The sequence below is a fragment of the Barbatula barbatula genome (assembly GCF_947034865.1).
Source record: "Barbatula barbatula genome assembly, chromosome: 3".
Classification (NCBI taxonomy): domain Eukaryota; kingdom Metazoa; phylum Chordata; class Actinopteri; order Cypriniformes; family Nemacheilidae; genus Barbatula; species Barbatula barbatula.
Window position 1 is genome coordinate 30,761,256 of NC_136764.1, and position 13,499 is coordinate 30,774,754.

The 13,499-nt window shown below is 36.8% G+C and overlaps 1 protein-coding gene across 1 annotated transcript in view; it reads right to left on the reverse strand.

The window, feature by feature from the left end:
- Positions 1–9,349: 9,349 nt before the first annotated feature.
- The window catches only part of LOC306891612 (laminin subunit alpha-3), a gene marked incomplete at its 5' end in the record, with an annotated part of 34,263 nt that continues 30,113 nt past the window's right edge, over positions 9,350–13,499 (reverse strand). The window contains 4 exons of the mRNA XM_079451976.1: positions 9,350–9,677; positions 9,848–9,947; positions 10,030–10,161; positions 12,890–13,020. Of these exons, the coding sequence (XP_079308102.1) occupies positions 9,863–9,947; positions 10,030–10,161; positions 12,890–13,020 (348 nt within the window). The 3' untranslated portion in view covers positions 9,350–9,677; positions 9,848–9,862. The remainder of the gene's footprint in view (positions 9,678–9,847; positions 9,948–10,029; positions 10,162–12,889; positions 13,021–13,499) is intronic.

The window sequence follows — 13,499 nt, forward strand, 5'->3', positions numbered from 1 at the left end:
GGTGAAAAGAATAAAGCATGGTAAAAAGATTTAAATTACTTTATTTTACTTTCAATTCCTTTAACATTCTCCAAGGTATTAACATTAACATTTTTCATAACTCCATGTAGGACGTTTCTGTACATAAATGTAAGCACTGTGGCAGTAGTAATGCAATATTTAGAAAATGTACTCTTGTACTCTTGATACTCAAGTACTTTTAAAAACATGTACTTCAGTACTTTTACTTAAGTACACATCTGACTGTAGTACTTTTACTTGTACTTGAGTAAAATTTAGCAAGGGGTATCTGTACTTTTACTCAAGTAATGAACCTGTGTACTCTGTCCGCCTCTGTATATAATAAATCCAATTATTCTAGTAAATAATATCTAATGTCAGCATCTCCTGGTGGTTTATTTAGCATATTTGCTTTAAGTGAATGCTTGGCTGAAAAGATGCGTCTTTAATCTAGATTTAAATTGGGCGAGTGTGTCTGACCCTGGACTAGTGTCTGGAAGGCTATGCCAGAGTTTAGGTGCTACGTATGAGAAAGCTCGACCCCTTTGGAGGATTTAGTTATTCTAGGTATTATCAAAAGTCCTGCGTTTTGAGATCTTAGAGAGCATGATGGGTTGTAGTGTGATAGAAGCTCTGTAAGGTAGGTAGGGGCTAAACCCTTTAAGGCTTTATAAGTGATTAAAATAACTTTAAAGTCAATACGATACTTAATGGGTAGCCAGTGAAGGGTTGATAAAATTGGGGTTATGTGATCGTATGTTCTGGACCTGGTTAGAACTCTGGCAGCGGCATTCTGAACTAACTGTAGTTTGTTTATTGATGATGCAGGACAACCACTAAGTAGTGCATTACAGTAGTCAAGTCTTGAGGTCATAAATGCATGAATAAGCTTCTCCACGTCAGCAACACACAGAATATTTCGTAACTTGGCAACATTTCTTAGGTGGAAAAAGGCTGTTTTTGTGACATTTGAGATGTGATTTCGAAATGACAGGTTGCTGTCTAATATAACGCCTAGATCTTTAATACAACACATTAAAGGACCCACTCATCGATTTAATCATACACTAGACCTGGTTATATATCACGGAGCCGATCTAACCAATATAGATATTATGCCTCAAAGCGACGATGTCACTGATCACTATCTCTGCGCACGGCAGGAATCAGCCCTTTAACTCGTTATCGACAGGGTAGAACAATTACCTCCACTACTAAAGATAGTTTCGCAAAGAGCTTGCCAGATCTGACTCCTTTAATAACCATACCAATAAATAAAGAATCGCTCGATGACATGACCAGGAAATTGGTCACTATTTTCTCTAATACATTAGAAGCTGTTGCACCTATGAAGTCAAAAAATATTTATTTAAAAATTGCACAATGGTACAACAGCACCACTCGCGCCCTTAAAAGAGAAACACGCAAACTAGAGCGCAAATGGATAAAATCTTCTTTAAAATGGCGTGGAAAGAGAGTGCAAATTGTTATAAAAGGCACTAAAAGCAGCAAAGGCTGAGCACCTCCGTAACCTCATAGAAACCAACAAAAACAATCCATGGTTTTTATTTAGCACAGTTGCTAAATTAACAAATTAACAGACTCCACCTGAACTGGCTATTCCGCCGCACCTCGGTAGCAATGAATTCATGATATTTTTTACAGAGAAAATCGAAAACATTCGCGACAAAATAGTAAAAACTCAACCCCCAAATCTGTCTTATGAATTAGCACCAACCATCGCTCCAAAAGAAAGGCTCCAGCGTTTTTCACCTATAAAACAGGAAGATTTAATTAAACTTATTGCAACATCTAAACCTTCAACTTGCTTATTAGACCCCATACCAACTAAATTATTAAAAGAGTTACTACCTGTTGCAATTGAGCCCGTTTCTCACGCACACTGGATTTGTGTTATGGCAACATTGACGATGCATACAAGGCAGTATGTCGATCACCGATTGGTAGATCGGATCACAATGTTAACCATCTACTGCCAAAATACAGACGACTTGTTAGAAGGGATAAACCAGTGGAAAAGAGAATTCAGGTCTGGAGTAAGGACAAAGAAGACATGTTAAAGGACTGTTTTTGCACTACAAACTGGGATGTCTTTTTCTATTCATGTAGGGACCCTCACGAACTTACTGACTGTAGAAACAGTTATTGACACTAAAATGGTTAAAATCTACTCAAATAATAAGCCATGGCTCTCTAAAGATTTAAAGAAACTCCTTAATGAAAAGAATGGGGCATTACGGGAAAATTATCATGAGGGGTATAAAATTAAAAGGAAGGAACTGAGAGCTACGATACAGAAAGCTAAAATAGATTTTAAACATAAGGTAGAGGATCAGTTAGCGAATCAAGATGCAAGGTGTGCTTGGAGAGGTTTGAATAAGATGATGGGGCGTGACTCAAAATGTAAATAATGATATTAATATAGGGACGGATATTTTTAAATGGGTTAATGATCTGAATTTGTTTTATGGAAGGTATGATGCAGCCGACAATTGGGAAAGGATTGAAGAAATAAGTGATAAGATCCCAGTGGGGCTACCCATTTGGTTGACAGGGGACCAAATTAGAAGGTCCCTTAAATGCATTAAGCCCTATAAAGCACCGGGTCCAGATGGCCTTAAGGGCAGAGTTTTAAAAATATGCGTAAATTAACTTTCTGACCCCCCTAACAAAATAATTTCAGGTTTTATTAGACTTACAGATTGTACCAAATACATGGAAGTTATCTTTTATACGACCTATTCCGAAAAAAAAGTTTATTGATTATACCTCTGCCTTTAATACCATGCAGATACATTTACTCTTGGAACGTCTCCTGGTTCTAGCGGTGAATGGGGGAATAGTTCATTGGATAAAGAATTTTCTAACAAATCGACCACAGCGAGTTTGTGCTCAGGGGTTCAAATCAGATATTATATCTCTAAACACGGGGGCACCCCAAGGATGCGTCCTGTCACCTCTTTTATTTTCTGTTTATACAAATAGTATAAGAATGAGAATTACAAACTATATAAATATGCAGATGATATGGCACTTGTAGCACTTTTTATGGAAAGACCGTGTACATTTTGAGTATGAGGAGCAGGTTTTAAAACTAGAAAATTGGTGTAAAGAAAGTTCCTTATTGATAAATGTAAGTAAAACAAAAGAGTTGATTTTAAATCACTCAGAGCCTCTGACAGAAATAATATTATGTGATCAAACTGTTGAAGTTGTGAAAACTTTTAACTATTTAGGAATCATGATTGACTGTAAATTGAACTTCTCTGATAATGTGGCTCTTATTTGTAAGAAAGCAAATCAAATGCTATTTTTGCTAAGGAAATTAAATGAATTTTATGTGAGCAAAGCTGTCCTACAAAGAGTTTATACAGGTCTAATTGAGAGTGTTTTAGGGTATAATATAACTGTGTAGTTCGGACAAGTTACTTCCGCGGCTGAAGTCAAATTAGATAGCGTTATAAGAGTAGCAGGAAAATTATAGGATTAAAGCAAAAGTCAATCGCTCAGTTATACCAAATTGCTGTACAGAAAAAAGCTTTGATCATAACAGGAGACACAACACACCCCTTGAATCATGTTTTTGAATTATTACCATCACGTCCTCGTTACAGAACACCAAAAGCAATAAAAGCCATATAAAAACAAACCTTCGTACCAAATGCAATAAGTCTCTTGAATAAGAGGTAAGAAATGTGGCAGTGTTTATGACGTTGATGATACAATAATCATTTAGTTTGTATGAAATACATCTGCTTTGAATTTTAAAAGAAATACATTGATAATAATTCTTTACATAGGGAAATCTCCTGAACCACCACCTTTGTGCTGTCACGGTCGTGGTAGAAAGAACCCAATTGCAGGCAGCGACGATGAAGGGGTTAACGAGACTTTAATAATGAAAACACAAAACAAACACCTGCGATGGGGTTAAACACTGACAAAACAAATCCAAACTGAAAACTCGGGTCAGCTGTGGCCTAATGGTTAGAGCGTTGGGCTTGTGATCAGAAGGTTGCCGGTTCTAATCTCAGTGCCAGCAGGTCATGACTGAAGTGCCCTTGAGCAAGACACCTTACCCCTCATTGCTCTGCAGTAATAAAACTACTTGTAAGTCGCTTTGGATATAAGCGTCTGCCAAATGAATAAATGTAAAATGTAAATGTAAAACAAGACAAAGGAGCAAAAATATACGCTGACTAAAAAATTTACTCACGACACAATTTCTTGCATGGTTTAGCTCCTCACTACTTCAGTGAACTTCTCACGTATTACAGTCCATCACGTGCACTACGCTCTCAAGAGTCCGGTCAGTTGGTAATACCTAGAATTTCAAAATCAAGTGCAGGCGGCAGATCCTTTTCCTATCTAGTGCCTAAACTTTGGAACAGTCTTCCCTGCACTGTCCGGGAGGCAGACACACTCTGTTAGTTAAATCTAGACTAAATACGCATCTTTTTAATCTTGCATACACTACACTATCATAATATATATATTTCAAAGATCTAGGCTGCACTAGTTCCAATAACAACTGATGCATTTGTTGCATCAAAGAGTGCAGAACAGTACTCTACTTTCAGCCAGTCTTGACTCATTGTTCCAAGGTTACTAGAGCGGGCAGGGCGCAATCCATTCCCAGACCTGACAAATGCTTTGATGATAAAGCTTGATGAAGGACGTGGCGACTCTACAAAACTTCAGCCGCTATTAGATTATTAATGATAATTTTAAATCTTACTTTTGTTATTTTGCCTTGTTGTGCAAGCACTGTCGAGTTGGTGCAGAGGCTGCAGTTTTTGCCAGAGGGGAACTGGAATCCCCTGGTTAGGCCTGGTTTCCCTCTGAGGTTTTTTTTTCTCCTCCAATGGAGTTTTGGGTTCCTCGCCACCGTTTGCATACTGTTTTGCACTGTTTTGCACTGTTTGGGGGCTGCTAGAATTTGTTTGTGTCTTATTTAATTAACACCTCATATAGGAATGTATTGTGTGTCTGATATTTGACCTGTGTTTTGACTTCCATAACCTTGATGTTTTACTTATAGTCAATGTTTTCTTGTACAGCAGCTATTTAACATTGAAAATTGTTAAAAGTGCTATATAAATAAAGCTGACTTGACTTGACACAGGAAGAAATATCAACGGGCAAGGCAAGAACTCAGTACATTAACAAAGACCCTGACCACGAGCAAGGAAACATGTACAATGAACGAACACAGGACAATGAACACTAGGATGTTTTAAAGGGGAACAACACAGGATAATTAATAAGCGGCAGGTGTAGTAATGAAACACTAATGGGAAGGCTAACGAGACAAAAGGGCAGGAAACACAGACGAGACACGAGAAAGCACATGGCACGTCAAAATCTAAACAAAGCCATGTCTTTCTCACACAAAACCAAGAACTACGCTGCAAGACCAAGAAAAAACATGACATGATAGCGGAATCGTGACATTGTGCAGTATCCACCTGGATGATGCGATGGCAGCCATATTGCGCCAGAATGCCCACCACACATCAGCTTATTGGTGCAACACTAAAAGCAATTAAAGCCATATATAAACAAACTTTCGTACCAAATGCAATAAGTCTCTTGAATAAGAGGTAAGAAATGCGAGTATTTAATATTGTTATTATGGATGCTGTGTATTGTTAGATGTATTTATTGAATGTTGTGTATTGTCAATTGTTCTGTGTTGTATGGCGAGACCAAAGATGGGAGACCAGGGCTGAACAATAAAGTACTACAAAAAAAAACAGGCTCAGCCCTGCTTAGCTCCAGTGGGCAACCAGTCTTGTGCGGTTGGTAGGTACTATCCATATTGTATGGATCAACAAAAACAACTTACCTGAGCTTGAGTCTGATAGGAAATGGTTAGCAAATATCTGCGCTATCCATTTGTTTTAGCAAAATGCAGAGATTAATTATTTAAAAAGAATCCTCTGATTTATGCTCAATCTGTTTGTACAATCAATCAATAGCACAACAACTTTATCCCGTTCTAAATTGCGCACAGTCACTACTGTATTCATACACATCCTTTGTAGGCCAAAAGGCTTTAAAGGCCAAAAGGCTGCTCAATGGTATTTCAAAATGGCATAGTCTTACCTTGCATCACTAGGTGTTTCTGCCCACCATTCCTGTTCCCTAACAACAATCAATCATCAGCTTCGAACAGGGACAGCATTTCCAGCCTTCAGTCGCACTGCTGTGACGCAGCCCTTGAATTGGGCCCAGCTTTTATTCTTCCTGTATGATGCTGAACCTACCTACGGCAGACCACAGTAGGTGCTTTGAAAACAAAATCCTGTGGTCTGCCGTAGGTAGGTACAGCATCATACATGCTATGTACAGTATATATATACCCCGTTTTTACAGTTTTTACATTAAATTACATTTTTTAACCAGAATATGGCAATATTACAAATATGACAATATTAAAGAGTTTGCCAAATGCATAAACGTAAATATGCACTGCACAGCATGAAGTGGAACAATAACAATTCAACTTATTAAAATGGCCTACTTTTACAACAGAATGCAAAACATCTGCACTGATTTCTTTGACATCCAGAGACAACCTCTTCCTCCACTAGTATAGTCTTTGTGCCATTAACCAGGGTCAGTAATCTCATTGAAGCCTTAATAAAAAAAACTAAGGTTCAGGATAAGTAAATGTTTAATTGTCCATCTCACAGTAAAATTAAAATGTATGATGCTGCAAATCCCTTTCAATGATCAAACTATCTATATTAACAATAAAAATAAAACACAGAAAAGTATGTGCAACAATAACAAGCATAATGGTACTTAATGTAATGTCTTAGAAACAACCCTTATTGTCCTAGCAATATTATGCTATTTAAATAGCTCTCTTTACTCATTTAGTACAGTACAAGTGCTGGTCATATAATTAGAATATCATCAAAAAATTTATTTATTTCACTAATTCCATTCAAAAAGTGAAACTTGTATATTATATTCATTCATTACACACAGACTGATATATTTCAAATGTCCATTTATTTTAATTTTGATGCTTCTAACTGACAACTAAGGAAAATCCCACAATTTAGTATCTCAGAAAATAAGAATATTGTGAAAAGGTTAAATATTGAAGACACCTGGTGCCAAACTCTAATCAGCTAATTAATTCAAAACACCTGCAAAGGCCTTTAAATGGTCTATCACTCTAGTTCTGTAGGCTACACAATCATGGGGAAGACTGCTGACTTGACAGTTGTCCAAAAGACAACCATTGACACCTTGCACAAGGAGGGCAACACACAAAAGGTCATTGCAATGAGGCTGGCTGTTCACAGAGCTCTGTTTCCAAGCACATTAATAGAGAGGCGAAGGGAATGAAAAGATGTGGTAGAAAAAAGGTGTTCAAGCAATAGGGATGACCACACCCTGGAGAGATTGGTGAAGCAAAACCCATTAAAGAATGTTGGGGAGATTCCCAAAGAGTGGACTGCAACGGGAGTCAGTGCTGCAAGAACCACTACGCACAGAAGTATGCAAGACATGGGTTTCAACTGTCGCATTCCTTGTGTCAAGCCACTCTTGAACAACAGGTCAGAAGCTCACGCCTGGGCTAAAGACAAAAAGGACTGGACTGCTGCTGGGTGGTCCACAGTTATGTCCTCTGATTAAAGTAAATTTTGCATTTCCTTTGGAAATCAGGGTCCCAGAGTATGGAGGAAGAGAGGAGAGGCACACAATCCACGTTGCTTGAGGTCCAGTGTAAAGTTTCCACAGTCAGTGATGGTTTGTGATGTCATGTCATCTGCTGGTGTTGGTCCACAGTGTTTTCTGAGGTCCAAGGTCAACGCAGCCGTATACCAGGAAGTTTTAGAGAACTTCATGCTTCCTGCTCCTGACCAACTTTATGGAGATGCAGATTTCATTTTCCAACAGGACTTTGCACCTGTACACAGTGCCAGAGCAACCAGTACCTGGTTTAAGGACCATGGTATCACTGTTCTTAATTGGCCAGCAAACTCGCCTGACATCTTGGTATTGTGAAGAGAAAGGTGTGATGTACCCGACCCAACAATGCAGAAGGCTACTATCAGAGCAGCCTGGGCTCTCATAACACCTGAGCAGTGACACAGACTGATGGACTCCATGCCACACCACATTGCTGCAGTAATTCAGGCAAAAGGAGCCCCAACTAAGTATTGATTGCTGTACTTGCTCATACTTTTCATGTTCATACTTTTCAGTTGGCCAAGATTTCTAAAAAACCTTTCTTTATATTGGTCTTAAGTAATATTCAAATTTTCAGAGATACTGAATTTGGGATTTTCCTTAGTTGTCAGTTATAAGCATCAAAATTAAAAGAAATAAACATTTGAAATATATCAGTCTCTGTGTAATGAATGAATATAATATACAAGTTTCACTTTTTGAATGGAATTAGTGAAATAAATCAACTTTTTGATGCTATTCTAATTGTATTAGGGGCACCCATATAAGGGGGTCCCCTGCTCCATGCATCTCTCATCTAAGGAGTCCTTGCACCGAAAAATGTTAAAGACCTCTGACATAGACAGTTATTGGTTTGGAGCTGTTTTTTGAAAGTTGTGAAGGTTCATTCCACCACAGGGAAACACTAAAGAAGAAACACGTAAAGATTCCCTATTTTAATAATTGTATTATTGGTTCGGTTAGAGTACATTTGTAACATTACGAGAAAAATAATCAGTTCTTTACTTCAAAAGTACATTTTTGCATTACCTCTACCTTTAACACATGATTGTTGCTCCTGTCTCTTTCAAACCCCTCCTTAAATGACTAATGCACTCTGATTAGTCAGATGGCCTAATCTATTGTGATTGATAATCCGCATTATGCGTGTGTCGTTATGACCACCGTATCAGATGGAAGGCTTCAGGTAACAAAGAATCAGCATGGGATCAATAGTAATTATACCGTTGGTATTGTCTTACCAGTTTGAGCGCGAATCAGATCCAGAAAGTTGTGTCAGTTTTCACCATCCTTTCCAGTCCTGATGCTAAGTTACGATAACCAGGTTCATTCATCTGATTGTTTTATAAATGTGTTTGGTAAATGCAAGCACTGCTAGCGTGTTGGGCCGACAAATCGAAAAGTCAATAAAAAGATTTGACAGAAAAGTTGCAGTTTGGATCCAATAGAGATGAGCTGGAAAGCTAGGAAATTCTGCTTTTGAAATTTGCTCCAGGAGTTAAAATTAATTGATTTCTTCTCATGTCTCTTTTTGTTGTCTTTTAAGGTATTAAGGTGTTTAGGTGTTTCAGGCTTTATATTAATGTCACGAATTGACTTATTTAACTCTTGTATTGTGTTCATGAATGTTTTATTGTTTGCATTTCTCCACAGCCATAAAAAAACTTTATTCTAATGCCAAACAAATAGACAGCATATGTAGGTATTTTTTCTAATTAAACTCTGTTCAAAAGTTATAAATTGCCAGTTTTTTTAGAAACAATAAAATCACAAACACCACATAAGGGTGAACTCTTAAGATATGTTTGTAATCGTCTCCAGAATGTTGTTGAGTGAAATATCTTTAATAGGGCCTTTAAATTACAACTTTTACAGATAATGTTGTGAAAAAGTGATGCCGTGTTGTTGCACACAGGAAAAACCCTTGCAGGTTTCTGTCGTCTCTGAAATAAAAAAACACAACACACATCAAGCCTCAGAAATCTGACACAACAATGAAAGGCACTAATTCTGAATGAAGCAAAATGAAGCAAAAATATGCAGATTGAGATGTTCTTAAAAACTGATAAATGTTTATTTGACAACAACATCATGAAGGTGACAGCGTACTTACCCTCCGTTAAATGTTTTATCTGGCACTGCATGAGCTCATGTGAACGAGTCCTGTAGCCGTGTATGAACTCAGATCCTCTGCTCTGAATAAATCCTCTGGTCTGCACACACACACACACACACACATTCAGAAAGAGAACAGACTTTACCACCTAAATCATTTCTTCTAAAAGTGATTCTGACCTCCTTAGATAGACGTTGGAGATGCATCCGCTGAAAGTGTCTTTGCCCAGAACTATGTTAGAAGAATAAACTTCAGATGAAGATTCCGTCAGTTTCTGTCCAACATCATCTTCATCCACTCGAAGTTCAACTCTACAACAAAAGTCAACATTAATATAAGCAAGGCTTCTTTACCACATATGAATATATTAAGAGAGAGAGAGCTAGAGCGCCTGCACTGCACATATCCGTAATGGTTTGACTATTATATACAGTTGCTCAAGGAAAGTTTCTTACACTTTGAGCTTTAGCGATGTAGTCAAGACAACTCTACACTACACTACAGGGCTGCATGCATGACTGAACTGTACACACCAGTACTTCATGTTATCTTCTCTACCGGACTGTTTACACACACACAGCATCATTTGCACTCTATACCGCTCACTTGCACACCAGAAATATTTAACTGAATGCTCATTTGCACTACAGGACTACTTTCAACTGCATTTACTCGTCTATTGCACTGTAACTCTATTAACTGCATCTACTCATCTATTGCACTGTAACTTCAATAACTGCATTAACTAATCTACTGCACTGTAACTCTATTAACTACATCTACTCATCTATTGCACTGTAACTTCAATAACCGCATTAACTAATCTACTGCACTGTAACTCTATTAACTACATCTACTCATTTATTGCACTGTAACTTCAATTACTGCATTAACTAATATACTGCACTGTAATTCTATTAACTGCATTTTCTCATCTATTGCACTGTAACTTCAATAACTGCATTAACTCATCTACTGCACTGTAACTCTATTAACTGCATCTACTCAACTATTTCACTGTAACTTCAATAACCGCATTAACTCATCTACTGCACTGTAACTCTATTAACTGCATTTATTCATCTATTGCACTGTAACTTCAATAACCGCATTAACTCATCTACTGCACTGTAACTCTATTACCTGCATCTACTCATCTATTGCACTGTAACTTCAATAACTGCATTAACTTATCTACTGCACTGTAACTCTATTAACTACATCTACTCATCTATTTCACTGTAACTTCAATAACTGCATTAACTCATCTACTGCACTGTAACTCTATTAACTGCATCTACTCATCTATTGCACTGTAACTTCAATAACCACAATAACTTATCTACTGCACTGTAATTCTATTAACTGCATCTACTCATCTATTGCACTGTAACTTCAATAACTGCATTAACTAATATACTGCACTGTAACTCTATTAACTACATCTACTCATCTATTACACTGTAACTTCAATAACCACATTAACTTATCTACTGCACTGTAATTCTATTAACTGCATCTACTCATCTATTGCACTGTAACTTCAATAACTGCATTAACTAATATACTGCACTGTAATTCTATTAACTGCATTTATTCATCTATTGCACTGTAACTTCAATAACCGCATTAACTTATCTCCGGCACTGTTACTCTATTAACTACATCTACTCATCTATTTCACTGTAACTTCAATAACTGCATTAACTAATATACTGCACTGTAATTCTATTAACTGCATTTATTCATCTATTGCACTGTAACTTCAATAACCGCATTAACTCATCTACTGCACTGTAATTCTATTAACTGCATTTACTCATCTATTGCACTGTAACTTCAATAACTGCATTAACTCATCTACTGCACTGTAACTCTATTAACTGCATATACTCATCTATTGCACTGTAACTTCAATAACTGCATTAACTAATATACTGCACTGTAATTCTATTAACTGCATTTACTCATCTATTGCACTGTAACTTCAATAACTGCATTAACTTATCTACTGCACTGTAACTCTATTACCTGCATCTACTCATCTATTGCACTGTAACTTCAATAACTGCATTAACTAATATACTGCACTGTAATTTTATTAACTGCATTTATTCATCTATTGCACTGTAACTTCAATAACCGCATTAACTCATCTACTGCACTGTAACTCTATTACCTGCATCTACTCATCTATTGCACTGTAACTTCAATAACCGCATTAACTAATCTACTGCACTGTAACTCTATTAACTGCATCTACTCATCTATTGCACTGTAACTTCAATAACCGCATTAACTCATCTACTGCACTGTAACTCTATTAACTGCATCTACTCATCTATTGCACTGTAACTTCAATAACCGCATTAACTAATCTACTGCACTGTAACTCTATTAACTGCATCTACTCATCTATTGCACTGTAACTTCAATAACTGCATTAACTCATCTACTGCACTGTAACTCTATTAACTGCATCTACTCATCTATTGCACTGTAACTTCAATAACTGCATTAACTAATATACTGCACTGTAATTCTATTAACTGCATCTACTCATCTATTGCACTGTAACTTCAATAACTGCATTAACTCATCTATTGCACTGCAACTTTAATAGTGTGTCTATAATTTATGCACACTTAAGTCAATTGCACTATTGTTTAGTCTAAATTATTATCTGTTATTATCCACCTGTACATTAATGTTCATTGTGTTAAAGTTCATAGTATATAGCCATCTGTATATATTGTTCATAGTACAAACCTACTGTCATATTTTCATAGAACATACCTACTGTAAAATATTTTCATAACTGTATAATATTTTCCTAATATTGTATTCTGTATTTATTCACTGTATATCCTGCACTTGCTAATGTCACTTCGGGTTAGACCTAAACTACATTTCGTTACACTGTACTTGTATATGTGTAATGACAGTGAAGTTGAATCTAATCTAATCATCTATGCAGAGCCCAGAATATGGTTATAACAGTCTAATTTAATGATATCAAAACAAAGCGTTTGCTCTTACCGTTGACCCTGTCTGACCACAGAGAGATAATGCCATGAACCATTCTGATACTGTTGAGTAGATTTCCAGATGTTGCCTTGTAATTTTAGCAGCACGTGTCCTCTCTCCATGGAAAGCTCAATGTTACCATTCTAGCAGAGACACGTGATTAATCAGTGATTAATTGACACATTCTCCATTGTTTGCAGCCAATTACGAATCAAATAAGAACAGGAAAACCAGGTGTTAATATTTTGCTAAAAATAATAACTTTTGACACAGATTTTTATGAATCTTTGTATCTTTTGTAATAGTTAGTTGTAACAAGGATCATCCAATTATCACATAACATTTGGACCGAGGTAAAAAATGCAGAAAATGGGCAGTTTCGTGTGTCGGATCAAGAGACTCACGAATGACACCATCACAATAAACACTGATCGCTCACTGATCACTCAATCAATACCAGAGAGCATCAAGAATCGAGTGAATGTCAAGTTTTGACTGGGTTATTTTGAAATATTCAGTTCTTATTGTGTATGTAAACAAATGTTATGTGAAACAGCTAGTTCAAGGAAATACTAAATAAAAACCAAAATGCAAAATTTTCAGACTAATGGATGGACAGTAT